This window comes from Haliotis rubra, unplaced genomic scaffold (assembly GCF_003918875.1).
Source record: "Haliotis rubra isolate DU_JTF1 unplaced genomic scaffold, ASM391887v1 Scf321, whole genome shotgun sequence".
Taxonomy (NCBI): Eukaryota; Metazoa; Mollusca; class Gastropoda; order Lepetellida; family Haliotidae; genus Haliotis; species Haliotis rubra.
The window spans coordinates 857979-881115 of record NW_025766993.1 but is presented as its reverse complement, the minus strand read 5'-3'; the positions used below and the strand labels follow the sequence as shown (position 1 = coordinate 881115).

The 23137-nt window shown below is 40.4% G+C and overlaps 1 protein-coding gene across 1 annotated transcript in view; it reads left to right on the top strand.

Annotated features, from left to right (window-relative positions):
* The window catches only part of LOC124283800 (E3 ubiquitin-protein ligase MYCBP2-like), a 103405-nt gene that overhangs the window by 824 nt on the left and 79444 nt on the right, over nucleotides 1-23137 (top strand). The window contains 17 exon segments of the mRNA XM_046719828.1: nucleotides 4563-4629; nucleotides 7882-8109; nucleotides 9056-9209; nucleotides 10289-10485; nucleotides 11627-11765; nucleotides 12034-12143; nucleotides 12929-12994; nucleotides 13665-13761; nucleotides 14788-14858; nucleotides 15361-15505; nucleotides 16442-16729; nucleotides 17221-17388; nucleotides 17966-18124; nucleotides 19575-19643; nucleotides 21730-21841; nucleotides 22693-22707; nucleotides 22709-22815. Of these exon segments, the coding sequence (XP_046575784.1) occupies nucleotides 4563-4629; nucleotides 7882-8109; nucleotides 9056-9209; nucleotides 10289-10485; nucleotides 11627-11765; nucleotides 12034-12143; nucleotides 12929-12994; nucleotides 13665-13761; nucleotides 14788-14858; nucleotides 15361-15505; nucleotides 16442-16729; nucleotides 17221-17388; nucleotides 17966-18124; nucleotides 19575-19643; nucleotides 21730-21841; nucleotides 22693-22707; nucleotides 22709-22815 (2192 nt within the window).

Below are 23137 nucleotides of genomic sequence, written 5' to 3'. Positions count from 1 at the left end.
TAAATAGAAAACTCATGTAAATAATGATTGAATTATGGCTAGTTGTCAATATCATTTTTGTATCTTTTGAAGATATTCATGCTACTGTTAGATAAGACCAGACCAATGAAGATCTGGGTTAGAATTGATCTTCAGCAAAGTGAAAGTGTAATCCCAAATATGATATATGTTAAACCCATGTTTGTAAGAATTGACTAATGGGATCAGGTGGTCAGACTCGCTGACTTGGTTGACATATGTCATCATATCCCACTTATGTATATCGATGCTCATGCTTTTGATCACTGAATTGCCTGGTCCAGACTTGATTCTTTACAGACTGCAGTCATATAGCTGGAATATTGCTGAGTGTGACGTAAACAACAAACAAACTAATAGACCAGACCAATCTTGTGGGTACCTTCAATACCTTATATCAGTAGCTTTTTATTATTAATTCATGAAAGCTCATCTGCTATTAGCCGTATTAATGATTGTTTTCTGGAGTAAAATTCCTTTCTGTTCGAGGTATTCTACTGAGAAAATTAGTTTCTGAAGCAGAAATAAACTCAATAAATTTTACACAAAGTGGGTTTTCTCTATCATCCACTTTTAAGTAAAAAGAAGACATATAGTAAAAGCAAGCTGTTTATTTTAAACTTGCAACGGTATGAGTATGAATGTGAGTGTGAATGGGTGTCTTTCTTCTTCTTTTTTAGAAAATGTCAGATTGTCTACTAGTAAGATTTCATACCTTACAAATGAGTGTAATCCCTTACCATGGAGGTGATCCTCAATCCAGTAACAGTGATTTTCAGACAATAAAAACATTGAAATTTAAAAACAAAAATTCCTTTCTGTTCCCCATCTTCTCATCCAAAAGTACCCATTACTTGTTGAGAGAGGACGTAAGATTGATGGGGTCATGGTGGTCTTTACCTGACTGATTTTGTAAAATCATTCACAAGACTGAAATGCACCTTGATATACATAAAACCTTGATCATGTTTCGAGGGATTCCAAGACCCCTTTAATTTAGAACACTGGTAGGTTACAGACTAGCAGACTGAGGAAAGGTGTCAAGTTTGGGGAGTAATTAAATGTGTGCCATGTCATTTTGGCAATTTATGTGTCTCATCATTATATCACATTCTATAATTAAACATGTTAAAAGTAAGTGGTGATGCTCTGATGATCAGTTATGGTTGATCAGTCAAAGTGTACTGATTCACTCAGTCAATGAATGTTGGTAAGTGTCCATTAATGACTCTTCTGTTTCTGTTGTGTAGTTTGGTTGTCTTCCTTGTGGTTTCATCACTGGAGTCATACTAAAAGACATGAAAAGATGGCACTTATCCAGTGTGCGAAATAGTTTCCAAAATTTGCTAGCAGCTAGCTATGCCTGAAAGTTACTTGCCCACAAAATAATTAACTATCCCGAAATTTGAATGTAGAAACTAAGCAAAAGATAACAAAAATAGATGAGAATAAGATATTGTTGGCATGACATGTTTCATCATTAAGCTGTTAATATGATGAACATTTTAATCAGGCCATAATCTTGCATGATTAAAGTGTATTATAACTTAACAAGTCAGAGAGAGTGATATATTTACAAAATAACCCCATGAATATTCACTAGCCAGTCGGACCAGTGACTGTGGAGATTTTCTGGCCTGACTGGATTTTTACTAGCCAGGGGCTAGCAGGCCAGTGGCTATTTCGCACACTGCTTATTGTTACCCTGCTCAGCAATAAAGGGAAAAACAAAGGCTGAACAGCTCGGATTTAGAACACCAAGTTAGTCGGTAGCATGGTATCTCATTAGGGTAGCACAGAAAAGCCAGCATTAGTCTGGGCAAGTACAAAGTGCCACACACACATCCATGCAAATCCAATGTGCAGCATAAAATAACCTAATTTCAGCATACCACTAGAAATGATTCTTGAGAACTATTTAATTTCATGTTAACTTTCTGAACATCAGCTCCATAATTGAGTGTAATACTTACAATCATGTAAGATGATGTGCAACTTATGCTTATTAGGTGAGGTGAAATGGGGTTTAACGTTGCATTTAAGAATATTCAATCATATGACGACGTGCATGCGTGTGTATGTGTGGCTGCTTGTACTAGCCCAGACTTCAGCAAGTTTTATAGTGCTAGCTCACTGAGATACCATGCGCAGTGAAGAATGAATACCCCACTCAGACACATTATACTGACTCTGAGCTGACCAGCCCTTGTTGTACCCATTAATGCCGAGTGCCAGGCAGGGACCAACAAGTACCATATTTTAACGTCTTTTGGTATGACGCGGCTGGGGATCAAACCCGCGACCTACCGAACTCCAGTGGACGCTCTAACCATTATACTGCAGAGGCAGCCCATGCTTACTAGAGTGTTGTTCAGATGTTCCATGTGTCAGTTTAGACTAAGTAGATGTGATGATTTTGTTTTATTGTTTTGTATGTCATTGTACCTTGATAACATGGGATGCTGCTAATTTCAGTAAACTCTGGTTATAACAAACTGAAAAGGACCACTTATTTTAGTTTCTTTATGACTACTGTTTGTTACGCACATTTCAACTGAAAGATACAGCAAGAGACGGGGGGAAAACCCACAACAGTTTGTTACATCCATCATTTCATTATGAGTGAGTGAGTGAGTTTAGTTTTACGTCACTTTTAGCAATATGCCAGCAATATCACAGCAGGGTACACCAGAAATGTGCTTCACACATTGTACTCATGTGGGTAATTGAACCCGGGTCTTCGGCGTGACAAGTGAACCCTTTAACCACTAGGCTACCCCATCGCCGTGAGCTCATGAGTGTTTGTTATGCACACAGGTGACCAGTGAAGGTCCAGGTTAGAATTTGTCTTTAGTAACCCATGCTTGTCGTAAGAGGTGACAAACGGGATTGGATGTTTAATTTTGCTGACTTGGTTGACAGATGTCATATCCCAATTGTATAGATCAATGCTCAAGGTGTTAGTCACTGGATTGTCTAGTCCAGACTCGATTATTTACAGACCGCCACCATATAGCTAGAATATTTCTGAGTGCGGCATTTAACAACAAACCAACCAACCAATATACACACAGGTTACTGTATGTCAGTCACTGGTTTGTCTGGTCCTGTCTTGAATCACCACCATGACGCAGGAATAAATGTTGAGTAATTAATGAATAACAGGAACAAACCACACATAGTCAGGGATAGAAATAACTTTAAAATTGCTAGTGTACTCCCGGTACAGTGGCACATGTAAAATCACTTGCCCTAATAATTTTTCCACTATACCGGCCATTTTCTTGTTGACTTTTTAAATAAACAACGTAATTAACATTGGAAAGTCAACTGGACACCGGTACAGTGTGATATACAAATTTGCTTGCCCGACAGAAAAAACACTGGATTCGGAAGTCGAGCAATGGGTTATTTCCACTCCTGATAGTGACCTATTATTTTAAGTCACATTTCAACTTTGGTGTTGTAGACTAACAATAATTTGTCACAGATTTAGTGGTGACCAGAGTGATCTTGCGTCAGTAAGATTTCCAAAGGACATCTTACTAATGTCTGAAATTTGTTAATTAACTCCATATGTTGCAACTTAACCATGTTTGAACAGGATTAAAACAAAATATTGTCTAGCATTCTTTGCCTCTTGAGGGGTGGTTGGGTAGCCTAGTGAGTAAAGCGTCCGCTCATCACGCTGAAGACAAGGGTTCAAGTCCCCACTTGGCTACAATGTATGAATCCCATTTCTGGTGTCCCCTGCTATGATATTGCTGGAATGTTGCTACAAGTGGAGTAAAACTGTACTCACTCACTCACTGTTCAATATTGAACATGGTAAACTAAAAGTGATCAGATCAATCATTTTTGCCCCATACCAACCTAGTAATTGACAGTCACGTTGCAACTTGTAAAGTAAGTCAGAATCAGTACCTCATGGCTACCCAACCAGGGCCAAGGGTAGATTACAGTGTTTCCGCTGGCATTTTTTATGACTCGACATTGTGACTGGCTAGCATTCCAAATACTGGTCATTTGTAAATTTTACCGGTCAAGTGGTCACGCTTTTCATTGCGTGCGAGACCTTGCACCCTAACAACCAATCAGAAATGTAGATGGTATCGTAATGCGTTAATGCCGCTATTGTTAGCCTGTTTTTTTTCCCAAAACTGCTATTTGTTATTGGACACCATCTTGATGTAATAAACTGAAAACATAATCTTTTTCCAAGAGAAATAAAATTGACGGAGGTAATTAGAAAATTTATTTATAAATTTGTCAGACATGATGACCGACAGCCTTTGAAATTACCGGACATTCTAACTTTTTACCGGTCAAAGTCCAGTATATGCCGTATAACGGAAACACTGGATTATATCTAACAAACGTAGGTGCTGTGACTAAATATAGCCAGGTGTTCTTAACGTCACCCATTTGTTTGGCCATGTCTTTCTTTATTGGACTGTCTTACTATATAGCTGGAATATCGTTGAGTGGCTTAAAACAATGAGCAGGAACCTGAAAACTTAAGATCATTTTTTTTTTTTCAACAGAAAAAAGGTTGACAAGAAAAAGAACAAGAAGAAGGGGAAGAGCAAAGCCAAAGAAAGAAATAAGAAGGTTTGTGATTAGCTGTTTGTCCGGTGGGTTTCACACCTTGTTAGCTGAGATCTATTATTAGTTCACTGGACTGTCATAACATATGTCAGCTTTAACAAATTGTTTGTGTAAGCTGTCACAGTGCACTGCATTGTCAGTCATGATCAGTGTCAACAAAGATTTCGTTTGGTTTTTAAAGGCTTGGATGTGTTCGAAAATAACTTCTAAAGCTTGTGTGTAATGAATAATATTTGTCCTGCAAGTGTTGAGCTATGATTCATAACTACATGTAACTGTTGTGATTTCTAAAGGAAAATATGACTGAATTAGATTTAAATTCCAGGAACATTTCATCATTGGTTGTTTATATATACAGTGGAAACTGCCTAAGTAAAGACCGCTTAACTAAACAGACCTGATAAGTAAACACTTTTCTTTGGTCCAAGCAATTTTCTTCATTAATTATAACTATTAGAGTCCAGTTAACTAAAGTCGGATAGGTAAACAATACCGCTTAACTAAACGTCTTCTCACGGTCCATGGAAGTAAATTACTTAACAAAAGAGACTGGATAACTAAATTAGCGATCACCACATAATCCGACATGAGGTGCAGTCGTGTCAGTCTCCAGTCAAACAAACATCCTACTTAAAGCTCGCTGGGGTCAAGCAGTTGACAATACACTGACAGCACCGATAAGTTGTTCATTGTTACATATGCATACATATAAATGCATATGGTTGTCATTTGCAGGTTTGGATAGTAAAATACCTGATAAGTTATACTGAGTCAAAAAGAAACTTCACATTCTTTCTTCAGGGCACTATAAAAGAACAAAGAGATGGTAAGATGGTTAAATTGTTATTATTTCATTGCTGAGATCTGTGTGATGTACTCGATACACTGACAGTGCCATAATCAGTTCCATTAGGCTACACCGCCGTTCCAAAACATGGGTATACAGAATGTCAAGTCACAAGAATAAAAATGCGAAATTTCTCAGTTCAATATCGTGTATGGCCGCCCATTTCACCACTGCCAAACACCGTCTCCTCATCGACTGCCTGATGCTTGTGAACACGTGGTTGGGGATTCTGCGCCATTGCTCTTGCAAGGCAGCGCCAAGTTCCTGCAAATTCTGAGGTTGGTTCCTAAGACCACGAAGCCTTCTCCCAAGTGCATCCCAAACGTGCTCTATTGGATTAAGGTCAGGGGACCTCGATGGCCAGTCCATGGCGTTGATTCCAGCGTTTTGAAGGAAATTTCGTGTCAACATCGCGGTATGCGGCCGAGCATTATCATGCTGGAACTGTAGACCTGGGCCATGAGCAGCCATGAAAGGAACGAGTTCAGGGGTGAGCACCTGGTCGCGGTAAGCAGCAGCTGTGAGGTTTCCACGGATGACCAGAAGTCGGGAGCGGTTGTTCCCACAGAAAGCACCCACACCATGCAACTTCCGCCCCGAATCTGTCGACTTCCTGTACACAACATTGGGCATACCGTTCCGCGGCGTCGTCTCCAGACTCTATGCCTGCCGTCCGCGAATCTGAGGGTAAACCTGGATTCATCGCTAAAGACGACTCGATTCCAGTCTCTCTGGGTCCATCGGAGGTGACGTTGGGCCCACAGCAGGCGTTGGCGTTGATGAAAGCGGCGTCAATATTGGCCCACGATATGGGCGTCGAGAATGGAATTGGCAGCCCGCAACCGATTTTGAATGGTCTGTGAGGACAGTCGACCTCTAAACATCTCAGCCCTGGTTAGGTGTAGCCGGCAGAAATCTGTCACGTAGGTGGCGTAGGACGATTGACGGTCTTCTGCTCGTGGCGTCACACGTGGACGACCCGACCTTGGCGATCAGAAGTGGTGCCAGTTTGTTGTAGGCGACCTGCGCCAAAGTCATACACAGTGCGACGGCTGCATCCCATTGCTCTTCGCGGCGTCAATAACTGATCTTCCGGCTTGCAACATGCCAGCGGCGTTCACGTTGCACATTTGACAATCGTGGCATTTCAAGTACCCGTTAGAACTGTGGTTTAAAAGTGTTTTTCAATTCTTGAGGCCAATGCAAACACGTGCATATGAAGAAAACTTCCATGCGAAGATCACGTGATCGACTGCACGTGCAAAACCTGATTTGGCACTAACGTCATTTGCATGACGAATGGATGGGTTTGAGTGGGTTTTGCTAACGTTTTTCTAGAGTTGAAAGATAGGGATCCCATTTCGGATACATAGATGTATCATCAGAGAAAAATTATTCATTATTTTTCAAATTACATTTTGTGAAGTTTCTTTTTTTGACTCAGTATATATATCCCACTTGCTACATCTATGCATTATGAATGTTTTGTTAAAATGCACTGACATACATAAATAACCTTTTGAATCAAACATGCCTTTTCTTATGGTTTAACATGTTTTCCGACCAGATAAGTTATATCTGTAATTAATTTTTTTTTTATTGTTTGATGAAATAAATTGGTCAAAATATAGACTGACTGACTGACTGACTGAGTTTGGTTTTACGCCGCTTTTAGCAATATTCCAGCACTATCACGGCGGGGGACACCAGAAATGGGCTTCACTCATTGTACCCATATGGGGATTCGAACCGGGTCTTAAAAATAACCACTAGACTACCCCACCGCCCCCAAAATATAGACATAGATAGGTATGTAATATTCAGTGACTGTGAATCAGCAGATGGATTTCGGATGGGCATAAGTCCCCAACAAGCTGTATTGGTTGTAGAAGGTCATGACATGGTCAGGCTGTCTGGTCAGGTTGACTGTGCACCCTGAATTTGTGGGATATTGTTCATAATATCAGTCACTGGTTTGTCTGATCCGATTAGATCATTTATACTCCAAATCCATTTTGCTGGAATATGCCTGGGTCCTGTGAAATAATAAGCCAACAAACTGAGATTTTGTAAAATACTGGCAAATTTATGGATACAATTTCTTTTATCTATTATTGTACTCACAAAATAAAAGAAGTTGTTATCCATAAATTGTCAGTATTGTACTTCCCAACATCTGAATGCCAGCGGCCGTGGGGTGGCCTAGTGGTTACAGTGTCTGCTCGTCATGCTTAAGGACCCTAGTTCGATTCCCCACATGGGTACAATGTGTGAAGCCCATTTCTGTTGTCCCCAGCTGTGATATCTCTCGAATGTTGCTAAAAGCAGCATAAAACCATACTCACTCTAAATGCCAATCAAAGATGAGATTGTGTAGTTCTGCAAATTTGGTATTAAATGTGTTTCAGCGTGAGGGAAGCCCTGATATTCCCGATGCCCAGTTCCTGTCAGTGGAGCTTCAGGGCAATGCTTCAGGCTTCAACGTGTACGCCAGTGTCCGGCAGTCTGTCCTGGAGCAGTGTATGCGAGATACAGCCCGGCTGTACCGACTCGCCACAACCACACAAACGTCAGACTCGGAAACTGATGATGACAATGATGACAAGAACAAAGATTCTGCAATCAAAATACCAAAGGTACATCCTTCTTTAAATATTTTATTTTATTTTATTTTTTTTAAAAATTTGTAATTGATATTTTATTACTGAATCCTTGTTACATGTAGGGACAAAGGAACCAGGGAATTCCCTGCCCTCTTGGAGAATAAAAACCCAAACATGATGAAGGATTCAGAGTTTTAACAAAACTGTTACACACACATGCATACCGAAAGAACACACAGTATAAACACACAATACAAATGACCTGTGAAGGTCCGGGTTAGAATGAGCCTTCAGTGACCCATGCTTGTCGTATGAGGCGACTAACGGGATCGGATGGTCAGGCTCGCTGACTTGGTTGACAAATGTCATCCGTTCCCAATTGAGCAGATCGATGCTCATGCTGTTGATCACTGGATTGTCTGGTCCAGACTCGATTATTTACAGACCGCCGCCATATAGCTGGAATATTGCTGAGTGCGGCGTAAAACTAAACTCACTCACACTCACAATACAAAAGATCTCTTTCTTTAAATATTGATATTACCTCTTCTTGAGCCCATGCTGATTAGAGCTGTTACGATTCATTCACATATTCGGTGAATCAAACTGTATCCCTTCATGAACTTAATTCATTGTTTTGAATCATTTGGACAATTGTAAATTTCATGTCCATATTTCGGACTTGTCTGTTAAGTAAGTCAACAAGAACTCTTATCATACCTTGTCCTTTGTGGGAGATCATTTAACTATTTCATGATCATAAACATTCTGAATTTGAGATGTTGACAAAATAACATTGATGAGGTTCTCTTTGCATCACACGAACCAGCTAAGGCTACAGGTTACTAAGAGGTCCAAGCATCTTGAACAGGAGTAAAATCCAACAAACCATTTAACTCATTGTATTTTATAAGTGAGAGATTTTATTTTGCAGCTTATGATTTGTGATTGAAATGCTCTTTATTCCTGCTGTGTGCAGATCGTTGGCTTGGGCTTGAATGGAGTGTTTGAGCTGGTCCGTGAGACAAGACACAAGTACCCTGACCTGTGTGTGAAGGCCCTGAAGGCCCTGCTTGACCTGCTACAGGGCCAGCAGCCAGAAGGCATGAAGTGTGAACCACCAGATGTTGTTGGTAAGAAATATCTGGTGAAATTACTATGAAGTTATGAATAATTCCGAAATTTTTAGAAAATTCAGAATTTAGGTTATCATGTCAATGCCTAATTGTCCAGAGACTAAAAATGTGAATCAGTGATGAGTAATTTTATCACTATATGTGTGAAACAGATGGTTATTATTTTGAGGGTATTAAAATCATTGACAATTGTTTGGTACTGTTTGATGTTACATATTCATTTGAGATACTAAATTTGCAGCTAAAAAATGAGAAGTTTATGCAAATAATGTGTGCCTCATGCTTGTAGTAAGTGACTAAGTGACAACATGTGTATTGAGTGGTCACAATCATTGCTGAGTATGGACAGTGCTTATATGGAGACAACCAACTGTGATATTGCTTATGGTAGAAGCCTTGATAATTGACTCATGGTACTAGGCATCCTTGATAAGATAAACTTTATTGTCCCGCAAGGGAAATTTGTTTTGCATTCAAAGAGCCAATACAAGCATATAACAACAAATAATATATATATATACATATAGATTTACACAATGCCAAGCTAATCAGAATATAATGTTGAATTATAACATAATCAAAGTTCATGATATAATAATCACTCGTGCCTCATAATAGATTTCACTATTACAATTTTGAAGGAAGGTTTAGAAGTTTTATGCTGTATGGGACAAATGATTTTGAAGTTCTATTAGTTTTGTAATACATGATTTTGAAATTGCGGCCAGAAGGCAGAAGTTCATAACATTCATTTAAAAAGTGTGATGGATCCAATTGAATGGCCAGAGCTTTCTTCTTAACTTTTGACTCATACTGAAAAGGTAGAGGTTCGAAATTGAAGCCGCAAATTTTGCTTGATATGTTTACAATTTTGTCAAGTTTGTTTTTCTGTGTAAGAGGAAGATTGCCATACCAGGCATGAAAGCAGAAAGTTAAAATACTATTAATGAATGTTTGGTAGATGATGACCCCACCATCCCCCTCCCAAGCATCAAGCATGATGGCTTTACCACATACAATGTTTTTGTGATCTGTATGTACTGCTAGTACACCCAACTACATGTTTTTGTCTCCAGAGAACCTGTACAACTTGCTGATGGAGATAGCGACCAATGTTGGCTCAGACATCGTGTTTGATGGTCAGTCACTGACAGCTCTTGCCTGTTCTGCTCTCATCAGTCTCACCATTGCTCTGGGAGACACAGGGAAGCTGTTGAAGGCTGTCAAGGCTCTGCTGATGAGCCCCTCGTCACTGGCCTCTCAAGATATACTGGTAAGTATAGTGTTAGTAAAGTAAGATGCTGTCTCAGGTCTGTTTCCATGGTAGCAAAATAGCTAATTCAAAATATTCAAAACAGTGGTTATTAAAAGAAAGTTGCTTGAATGTTATCCAGAGTCGACCCTAATACCTTTGCATTATTTGAGACCCTGACAGAGTGATCCTTGAGCAGTGGGATTTTCTATAAGTTTGTTGGAGTAGCAGTGATCCGAAGTTTTTGTTGGAGTAGCAGCAGTTTGTAGCAGTTTGTTGGAGTAGCAGACATAAGTTTGTTGGAGTAGCAGACGTAAGTTTGTTGGAGTAGCAGACGTAAGTTTGTTGGAGTAGCAGACGTAAGTTTGTTGGAGTAGCAGACGTAAGTTTGTTGGAGTAGCAGACGTAAGTTTGTTGGAGTAGCAGACATAAGTTTGTTGGAGTAGCAGACGTAAGTTTGTTGGAGTAGCAGCCATAAGTTTGTTGGAGTAGCAGACATTTGTAGCAGTGTGGTTTTCAGGCTACATAAAAGATTTATGGGTGTCAATATAAGTAGTAGTTGGTAGTTATGTTTAATGTGAACATGCTATAATCAATGTGGTTCGGCTTGATTCCACACAGTGGTATAAATTGAGTTCATTCTGAATTTGTCTGGATAAGTACCAATCCGTGAAGATCTGGGTTAAAATTTGTCTTCAGCAACCCATGTTTATCGTAAGAGGTGACTATCTGGATTGGGTGCTCAGGCTTTCTGACTTGGTTGACACTTGTCATCTCATCCCAACTGCATAGATTGATGGTCATTATGTTGATCACTGGACTGTCTGGTCCAGACTTGATTATTTACATAACGCCGTCATATTACTGGAATATTGCTGAGTATGGCTTTAACAACAAACAAACTGGATAAGTACCAGCAGCGACACACATGAGCATTAATGTCAATTAATAAGCGAAATTATCTTGAATGTGACATTAAATCCCATTTCACTTCACCCATCTTCTACTCTCAACATGTTTATTGCAGGAGAAGCTCAGATGTATTTCTGTCTTAACCAGTATACTTAATGATAAATCAGATCCCTCCTTTCCCTTCCCTTTGGTGTTATGTCCATGGGTTTCTTGTCATGGAGAGTGTATGGTTTATGATGTGTGTCGACAGGTGCCAGGAATCCTGACTTCACTACAGAAGAGTGTGCAGGCCGTGTTACTGGGAAAAGCACAGCTGCCAGACTGGTTCAACAGTGGGGTCAAAACAAAGTCCCACTCTCACAAGTTCAACATACCTGACTTGAAAAATAGTGAGTTTAAATTCTATGATGAATTGGGATTAATTTACATATCAAGCCAAACCTTAAACTAAGAAAAGGGTAGTCTGGATGAATACCAACAGTAAAAGTGTGACCTAACCTTAAAAGTAAAAACTAGAAAGATGAATCTTGCTTCCCACTGAAGAATATATCTAGAATTTCGTCAGCTTCATCAATGAAAAGGAAATAATTTGAAAGGCCTGGTTCTAAATAGTCTTGTCACAGAATGCTTGTTGTTAATATTGTGTGTGTTCTCCAGGTGAAAGTACAGTGGAGAACAGTGCTGTGGCTAGTGATGGAAGATACCTGTATATACTCAATAAGAAGGGACTGTTTAAGATAGGGACTGGATATGGAGGAACAATCAAGGTATGTGTGTCGGATTGTCCGTGCTAATCCTACTGATAATGGGAGCATTGGGGTAGTCTGGTGGTTAAAGTGTTCGCTCGTCACGCCGAAGACCCGGGTTTGATTCCCCACATGGGTACAATGTGTGAAGCCCATTTCTGGTCTCATCTGCTGTGATATGGCTTAAATATTGATGAAAGCGCCATAAAACCATACTCACTCACACACTATTGTCCGTGCTAATCCTGCTTGTAACAGTGAGTGAGTGAGTTAAGATTTTAAGTCACATCGTCTACTTGTAATAGGAGCAGCAGGGTAGTCTAGTGGTTAAAGTGTTTGCTCGTCATGCCTAAGACCTGGGGTCGATTCCCCACATGGGTAAAATGTGTGAAGCCCATTTCTTGTGTCCCCCACTGTGATATTGTTGGAATATTGATGAAACCAGCATAAAACTAAACTCACTATTTTTTGTGCTAATCCTTCTAGAAATGGGAGCAGTGGTGTAGTCTAATGGTAAAAGCGTTTGCCTGTCACACTGAATACCTGGGTTTGATTCCCACTTGGGTACAACGTGTGAAGCCCATTTCTGGTGTCCCCTACTGTGATATTGCTGGAATGTTTCTAAAAGAGTCAAAAACCTTACTCGCTCACTTCTAGTAATGATGTCATTGGACAAGTTCGGACTAACACTCATTTGGTATTGACAGATTCAGTGATGACAATATTCAGCAGCTTTGACTTTTAATCACATATTTCTCTGACCATTCTTCTGAATATAAACGTCATCTTCAACATGTATCTTTCAGGGTAATGTCTACAAACACAAAGAGAACTTCCCTGTCAACAGGACTGTGTGGCTTGCCTTCAGTGGGGTAAGACATCACATTGTGTGTACTCTGACAGCTAGGAATAACTGTTCATATTTAAATATGTCACACATATGTTGGAACTGCAAGAGGAATTAGAATCCTGTGTATTCCAACATATACTGAGTTTAAAAAATTTATATGAAAAGAATATGTAATAATGATCAAATTTATTTGATGAAACCAATGAATTTTTAATAATAAGGTGAACTATATGCGAATTTCATCCTAAAATCCAGTGTACTGTGTCTTTATTCTATTGTGATAAATAACATACACAGACCCATTTGCCACCATGATTTTGTTTCAGAAGCCATGTGACCTTCTTTTTTCTCTCACTAGTTCAGATTCTCACTTGCTTAGCCAATCAAAATGCCTTTCTTATCAAGAGTTTGAATTTTAGAATTGCGACCTTGTCAGAGCAATCCCTTATGAACTCAGTCAAATCAAACAAATACTTCACCTTCTAAAAATGTTTACCTGAGCATTAAAATGTGGATAGGAATTCCTTTCAGCATTGTGCTATTCCAATCAGCCTCCATAATACCCTTGCCATGAAACAATAGAGATTTAATACACTGGATAATGTAGCACTGACAAAGTTTGGAGCAGGTACTTTATTGTAAAGGTGAAGTTTAGTTACTGCAATTAAGGTGACATGCTGTGTTGTGTGCAGGGTAAACTGCTGTGTCGATCTGACAACAACTCCTCCCCCGGCCTGTGTGTCATCAACAGAGACAGTCTAGAAGTGAAAGCACCATGTGATTTGGATGGTAGGTTGCTATGACACCAGAACAAGACATTAGAGGATTTTTGTACGGGGAAATATTGCAGTCAGTCTTCCTGTGGACATGGAGTTACAGGTCAGAAGAAGTCCCTAGACCCAAAACTTCCTGCACAAACAGAAAAAATGAAGTGATCATGATGTGTAACTTGGCAGTTCATAGGCTTCAGACTGTATGGGTGTTCATGCTGTCGACCACTAGTTTGTGACTGAGTTTATCAGTTACGTGTTGCTGTGGCATAATACATCATTCACACACATATTTTGGTTCATGCCAGAACTTGTTTGCACAGCATTGTGCTTTATGTGAGACATGTTTGAAATTTGATATTTGAAGAAAAGTCTCTCTGAATAGGCAGTAAAATATGTTTCATATATTACATTACTTAATTGTTGGTGTTTGTGGACGACCTTGACTGAGAAAAGAAACTACTGATATAAGCTGGGTTTGAGACGATATTATCTTGTACAGGTAAAATAATGAGCAACATTCATTTTAGACTTTAGTACATTTGTTTTCTAATTTTTTACCACCCGTGAAGGTCCGGGTTAAAATATTGATCTTCAGCAACCCATGCTTGTAAGAGGCGCCTAATGGGATCGTGTGGTCATGCTCGCTGACTTGGTTGACACATGTCATCGGTTCCTAATTGTGCAGATCGATGCTCATGCTGTTGATCACTGGTCTGTCTGGTCCAGACTCGATTATTTACAGACCGCCGCCATATAGCTGGAATATTGCTGAGTGCGGCGTAAAACTAAACTCACTCACTCACTCTAATTGTTTACAGTGACAAAGATTAAATTGGCTGAACATTTGGAGTCTAACTAAATAATAGTCATTTAGATGTTTAAGTTATGTTTTAAGTAATAATATTTACTGGGTACTATTTGCCAAATCACACACTTTTACTCATGTGGGCAACACTTGAATAACTCATGGTTGATCCATGTTAAGTTTTCTAAGGATTGCAAGTCCTTCAACGTGTTTACATCAGCCCTTTGTGGTATCCAGGTCACACCATTGGACAGAGTGTGTTGTTCAGTGATGGAGAGAGCATAGGTCAAATTGCACCCGCAAAAGATGTAAGTATTGTCATAGGGAATGTTCTGTTTGTTTATCATATACAATTTGATTTTAACTAGTTTTGGGATAGAATGCTTCAATAGGTCCAAGTACCACATGCTTGTAAAGGATTACTAAAGTAATCTTTGGGTTGTCAAGATGGTGTCTGATTGTGTTTCATCGTACTAGATCATAAATTGCTGTTTGCACTATCAGTCATTATTAGCCTGTCCCAGGCACAGTTGTTAACGGGAGATAGGAAATATAGCTGGGTTTGAAACTGTGACATAAAACAGTATTTACTGATTATTGGCCAATGTGTTCACTGACACTAGCCTAGGGTTTGATTCCCAACATTGGTACAGTGAAACCCAGTCTTGGTGTCCAGACACAATTGCTGCAATATTTAAAGGTGGTTCAAAATGTCTTCCTTATTCTTTTCTGTGTACCCTCCCTGTGTAAGTATGAAAGAAGGTTGAGATGAGAATTTGTACGTAATGTAATGGTTTTAAGTGTTTACAGCAGGACAGCTTCGTGGTGCGCACGTTCAGTCCGGACAAGAGTCCCATGTCTGTCCTGAGTGAAATCCCCCTGAAACTCACACGCAAGTGCATGGATGTGTTTGGCAGTAACTCTCTAGACCCGGAGGTGGAAAGGAGATTTATCCGTGAGTTTTCATGCTGAAAATCTTCTGAGGTATCTAAGTTAGTTCTTTGTAGTAGTGTAAGAGTATCGCTTCCAAAACCAGAATCATATTTTGATATGTTTGGAAAATACTTTTATCTCCTGCAAATAGGAACCCATTGTTAAAAATTCATTGGCTAGTATACTCTCTAATACTCCAACCCCTTGAATTCATACAGATTGTATTTGGTGTTAGTACCCTCAGCAAGAGAGTGTCCTGAGAGTACTCTGGCAAATGAATACAGCAGTTCCAAAACAAAGATAGTGACCACTAGGGCTGGCTATCGATATAAATCATTGATTTGATATGATTGATCATTGTTAAATGAATATCAATTGATTATCGATAAATATCAGAGAAGTAACTTTGAACAAAAATGACTAAAAAATCTGAAAGAAATCAAGCATCTCATATCGGTGGTGAGTGGGGTCAAATTGAGGCTTGGATTACCAACAACATGCCATCCTGCACATACTTTCTCATGAATAAAGACCTAACTGCATGTATTTTCTGACTAAATTTAAAATTATTTCATCACAATAGTTAATTTATGATATTATCGATTACACAATTTTCATATTGATAATCGTTTATAATGATTCGCATCGACAATATATCTGATTATTGATCTTCATGGCCATTCCGAGTGACCACCATGCTGAACAAAGTTGGTGAAAGATGAAACTGATACAGCAAAATGGCATTCTGCAAAGAACAGTTCTTTGGGGGTTTTAATATCTCACTTAACAAACTTTTGGAAATATGGTATCAGTAATGGACTGACATATATACTCATGCCAATAATGGTTCCCCCTCCCCCCCCAACCCCTCATCCCCCCCCCACCCCTCTCCAATTAAAAAGTGGAATGGGGGTGACAACCATTATTGGCATGAGTATATGTACAATGTATTTTACAGATACAGGATTTGATGAAGACATAGCCTCAGTCAGCACGGGTAAGGAGTTCACCTTAATCCGAACTGTAGGAGGCAAGTTGTTGTACAGTGGCAAGTCAGCAGCCCTGGGTATCAAGCAGGGTGGCCCCTCCCAGGGGAAGTGGGCGGAGCTCCCTATCACCAAGAGCCCTAAGATAATCCACCTAGCCGTGGGGCATGATGGACAACATGCTCTCATGGTGTCGGAGGATGGGGGCGTGTTCTTTGTTGGCACACCAAGGAGGGGGGAGGATGGAGATTCAAGTTTGTGTAAGTCATAAATCTGTGTTATTTAGTTCCATGTCATAATCTGGTCAAATTTGAAAAGTTCATGATGTCTTGTTAAGGCTAACAAATATTGTGTGAAAGTAGGTGATGATGTTTGGACATAAAACATACTTGTCATGTGTTTTCTTGATTAAGTTTTCTGTTGGTGTTGTGAAATACAAAATGGTAATTGCCAGTTCCCAATCTTTCCATTATATATTTTACAAATTCAACGTGACAAACAGTATTAACAGTTATTAGTGATGAATATTAATCATTTGATGAAGTATGTGAATGATTGTTTTAACCAACTCTGTGTTTGTGTGTGTGTGTTTGTTGTTTTGTTGTGCAATCAGCGGCGTGTTTCAAAAGTGTGTAACACTTATTGTACAAATTTTATTGATAAATATTACGTTAGGATACAGTTTAATGAACCTGTCATCCCTCTCTACTCTCTATGTAAAGCCATATGATTGTGTTATTATCTAACTCAGCCAAAAACCGAAGACAACCAAAACCAGTAAAACCAAAGAAGATGATCCGCCTAGAGTCGCGGTCGGTGGTGTACGCGGCCTGCAACAGTGGCAGCAGTGCTGTAGTCACCAAGGAAGGCGAGGTCTACATGTATGGAAAGGACACCGCACATTGTGACCATGCTAGTGGTAAGTGTACTGGGGTCAGATATATAATAATAATAATAATAATGGCTTTTTATAAAGCCTGTTTCCAAGCTCTTGTGCATGCTCAAGGCACTAGTACATTATTACCCCAGATAACCCAAGCTGCCTGTGAGGTGCTAGAAGGTCATATGACTTATCCCACCTGGTACCCGTTCACTGCTGGGTCAACAGAGGCAATTCATGAACAAACTCACTTGCCTGGAGGGAGACTACAGGTGTCATGTGTGCTTCGTTGTGGGGCAGGACTAAAGTCCTAGAAACTCTCAGGAGTCAAGCTGCCAAACACGCTCACCCATCATCACACAGGACCACACACCACCATATCTGTGTGTTTTTTGTTTACATATGTTATGTCCCTGCACGTTTTCCATGTGATAAAATCAACTGATGTCATTTCACAATGTTTTATATGGTAACTTATAAAACAAACACTCTCATCATATTTCACTGATGCTATTTTTAGTGTGAACTTTTCTGAATTTATTTGTCATTCCAAATTACAGAATGTTAATCTTATATGGAAAAATAGTGAAAAGACTCACCTTAACCTTATTTCCAGGTCATGTGACTGACCTGAAGGATGTGATAGTGACCCAGATTGCCCTGGGCAAGGCCCATGCTGTGGCCCTCACAAACAAGGGGCAGATCTTCACCTATGGAATCAACAACAAGGGGCAGTGTGGCCGGGACTTCAACCCAGGGCCTCCAGAGAAAGTGAGTTTTCTTTGGTGTTTGCGAGATGGAATAAATCAACTGGGAAGAATTGAATAGAATTTGTTTAAGGTCACATGCAACGTAAAACACAACTTTGCAGATTCTGATACCTTTCGGTATGGACTTACCGAAACAAATCATCAAAAATGCAAATTCAACTTATAAAGTTGAAAAATAACACGATGAAAAAAAACGCGCGAAATCGTAGTTCAAACGATTCACTAATTTTCCCCCAGCACTTGGGGGAAAAGTGGTTCCAACAGCTGGGCTGCGCTCATAGCACATGCACAGTGAAATAGGTTCGCGCAGCTTGGAAGCGGGTTGTCCGTGAATACGGGTTGTCCGTGAATACTGTGGTGAAGGCTTTGGTGTGAGCTTTCTAATGTTTTGTTGATATTTCACAGGCGCGAACTTTGTATATGTTATGACAGTAGATTACCGATTTAACTGTTTATATAATTTCATTTGTCTATTTCACCACACGTTCTTCTTACCGAGTCCGATACTTAAAAGCAATGTCATTATTTAGCGTTGACAGAATTTCTAACTGTGATATAGATATGTCGTTGTCACAGACAAAACTCAATGTCTGTTTTATTGACACCTATGTGTCTGCCTGCCCGTCTGCTAATGACAATATTCAATACACAACTTCGATCACTGACTACATGCAATTTGTGAACTTAACACCTATCAGGCTATACACCATAAACAAAACACATTGTTTTATGGCCCGAGTTCGGTCTCTGTCACATTATGTAATTACACAGACAGGCAGGTGTGATACTTGTACACATGACATGTTATGATGTCTGTTGATTGCAAAATGTTATACAAAAAAAATGAGCATGTATTTACAAAACCCAACATTTCTATATATACACGCACAATGAGCTGTGAGGGCATCTGCAAATGATCCAGCTGTTACACTTGAGTGCACACCCACCCGCTCTGACTGGGTTCGGTATCCCGGCTGCTTAGTTTCTTGGGAAGTAAACCCAAGTACAAAATATTGCACTTTTGATTTGTGATTGTACGCTCATAATTTTGTTTATATGTTTTTTCATAACTAGCAATGTATTTTATATGTCACGAATAAGTGATAATTGTGTTTTAATTATGGTTGATTTTTTGGTTACACGTGACCTTTAAATATGGAAACATTTGGACTTTCTTCAGACTAGATAGTAATAATGAAAGAATATGTTATATGCACTCATATCCGAGAATGTATGTAGAACTCATGGTGCACCTCATTGTGATATGGCTGTGAGAATACTGAAAGCATTGTACAACTCTGCCCTCTGTGTAGAGTGAGATATGACTGTGGCATATGGTATATAGAATTTTCAATCTCCATATCAGATCTTTAACCATCAATGTCCATCAGTCATGACACTTGCGTTAATTCCAACTTATTGCTTTAATGCATGGTGGTGTATTTTATGTTTCAGCAAGCAGCAATGTGATGATGGCAGAAGAGGAGGAGGAAGTGGAGAATGATGATGCTCTGTGTGGACCAGGTCAGAGTATAGGTGATGTGTGTGGACCAGGTCAGTGTATAGGTGATGCTCTGTGTGGACCAGGTCAGAGTGATAGGTGATGATCTGTGTGGACCAGGTCAGTGTATAGGTGATGCTCTGTGTGGACCAGGTCAGAGTATAGGTTGATGTGTGTGGACCAGGTCAGTGTATAGGTGAGGCTCTGTGTGGACCAGGTCAGAGTATGGCTGATGTGTGTGGACCAGGTCAGTGTATAGGTGATGCTGTGTGTGGACCAGGTCAGTGTATAGGTGATGCTCTGTGTGTGTGGACCAGGTCAGTGTATAGGTGATGCTCTGTGTGGACCAGGTCAGTGTATAGGTGATGCTCTGTGTGGACCAGGTCAGTGTATAGGTGATGCTCTGTGTGTGGACCAGGTCAGTGTATAGGTGATGATGCTGTGTGTGGACCAGGTCAGTATATAGGTTGATGCTGGACTCTGTGTGGACCAGGTCAGTGTATAGGTGATGCTATGTGACCAGGTCAGTGTATAGGTGATGCTGTGTGTGGGACCAGGTCAGTATATAGGTGATGCTCTGTGTGTGGACCAGGTCAGTGTATAGGTGATGTGTGTGTGGACCAGGTCAGTGTATAGGTGATGCTCTGTGTGTGACCAGGTCAGTGTGTAGTGATGCTCTGTGTGTGACCAGGTCAGTGTATAGGTGATGCTCTGTGTGGACCAGGTCAGTGTATAGGTGATGATGTGTGTGGACCAGGTCAGTGTATAGGTGATGCTCTGTGTGGACCAGGTCAGAGTATAGGTGATGTGTGTGGACCAGGTCAGTGTATAGGTGATGCTCTGTGTGGACCAGGTCAGAGTATAGGCTCTGTGTGTGGACCAGGTCAGTGTATAGGGGATGCTGTGTGTGTGGACCAGGTCAGTGTATAGGTGATGCTCTGTGTGTGGACCAGGTCAGTGTATAGGTGATGCTCTGTGTGGACCAGGTCAGTGTATAGGTGATGCTCTGTGTGTGGACCAAGTCAGTGTGTAGATGATGCTCTGTGTGTGGACCAGGTCAGTGTATAGGTGATGCTGTGTGTGTGGACCAGGTCAGTATATAGGTTATGCTCTGTGTGGACCAGGTCAGTGTATAGGTGATGTATGTGGATCAGGTCAGTGTATAGGGGATGCTGTGTGTGTGGACCAGGTGAGTATATAGGTGATGCTCTGTGTGTGGACCAGGTCAGTGTATAGGTGATGTGTGTGGACCAGGTCAGTGTGTAGTGATGCTCTGTGTAGACCAGGTCAGTGTGTAGTGATGCTCTGTGTGTGGACCAGGTCAGTGTATAGGTGATGCTCTGTGTGGACCAGGTCAGTGTATAGGTGATGCTCTGTGTGTGGACCAAGTCAGTGTATAGATGATGCTCTGTGTGTGGACCAGGTCAGTGTATAGGTGATGCTCTGTGTGTGGACCAGGTCAGTGTATAGGTGATGCTCTGTGTGTGGACCAGGTCAGTGTGTAGTGATGCTCTGTGTAGACCAGGTCAGCATATAGGTGATGCTCTGTGTGTGGACCAGGTCAGTGTGTAGTGATGCTCTGTGTCTTCTTGATAATTTACAATAACAGTGTTGTTAATGTATAATAAGTCAGCATTTTGCATATGTTTTGTTTTTGCTTTTTTGTGGGATTACCACAAAGGTGTTTATGTATGAGATGTTATTCTATATACCGGTATTGCACTATTCTACTTTCTGGGAAAGCACATGGCCCTGTTCTTTAAACCTTCTGTAAATTTATACAGTGTATGAAATAAGGCCCGTCCGACTGCCCACACAGAAGGTTTCTGACGGATGGTCTAAATTTACAGCTGGCCAGCCTGATGGTCTGGTAAAATTCTTATATGACATGTTCCATACAACTGAGTAATTTTCTGTGGATTGTCTGGTCTGGTTAAATCTGATTTGGGCTGGTAACATTTTGAGGTCACCAGCCCTGATGTCTGGCTGGGTTTTTGGCTTATTTCAAACTCTGATTTATAAGAATTAAGATCATAGTAGCTCTAACAATGCACGACTTGCTTATTCCTGAAAGTGAGATTATATTCTGTATGTATGTTAAATATGCAGGCAAGCACCGATGGAAGCAGGATCAATGTATGGTGTGCACTGTGTGTGGGGAGTGCACTGGCTACGGCGTCAGCTGCATCAACAGCAACAGAGTGGACCGCAACCCTGGCATGTGAGTCACAGATTCCAGACTATAACACTGTTGGAATACATCCAAGGCACTACTGTATGACTGAACATCATCCATCCTCTATAATCTCCAGGTTATACGTTCCCGATAAATCTCCACTATACCCTGGATGCATCTACGGCTGCGGATAATTTTATTACCTCCCTTGGTTGGCCTTTTATCCAATCAGGTGTCTACCAATTGTCTACCAGTTGAGCGTACCAATCACAACTCAATAAATTAGCTAACCGATTAAACTTGGCAACACAAAACATATTGTGGCGGAGGTACTCTGAAAGAGTTAGAAGGAGTTCTTGCATTATATTGTTTTAAGATTTCAGACCTGTCAATTTGTATGTATGTTTTCCCCCCAAATCTGAGTCGCACTGCGAACAAACCTTCGCGGCTGCGATTGCTATTTTTGTTGACACTGGCAAGCTCGGTTGTAGTCTCCCTCCAGGCAAGTGAGTTTGTTCATGAATTGCCTCTGTTGACCCAGCAGTGAACGGGTACCAGGTGGGATAAGTCATATACCCTGGTGATTATCAAGATAAACATCATCAAGCTCTTAGGAAATTAAACATTGCTCATGTTTGCAGTTACATGTGTGCTGTGCCTTGTCTACCACACTCAAAGTCCAAGTTGTTTTACTTGATGTCATGCATGCAAATTCAAGATTGCTGATTAAATCCTAAAAGTTTATGCTGTCAGTCCAGAAACGGGATATAAACCTCTGTCAGACTGTTTATTGCAATTTGAAGTGTGATGTGTTTTGGATAAAGTCACTCTGACAATATAAACAGGATATAAGTATGTCCTGTTTGTAATGCCCTTGCTGCTATGTGATGTTTCAGGCCGTGTGGGTGTGGCTGGAGACTCAGGGTGTGCTGAGTGTGGGGCATGTCGTGTGTGTGCTGGGGAAAAGCTGGAGCTTGAAGAGTTAGATGAACGAGGATTACTTGAGGTCTTTGCTAAAGGTATTTATTCATTCTTTGCCATTCTTTCTAAATTTCTGCTTTATCAATTTGTATTACTAGTATTAGGGACATCATTTAATTGTTGTAATTCAGTGTGATTGTTTTTAATTTCAAAGAGAAAATGCTGCAATATCAGTATTGTTATCCACTGTTCCTATTGGAGTTCTGGGGCGGATTAGTGCCCAGTCCGTTATGCTTGTTTAAACTGATAGCGGGTACTGTAATTGGTGACCTCTTACCTGATTGAGCGTCTGCTGTATCAACCATTGCACTGTCTGATTCCACGTATGGGATTCAAAGCTACAATAAGTCTCCAACATCC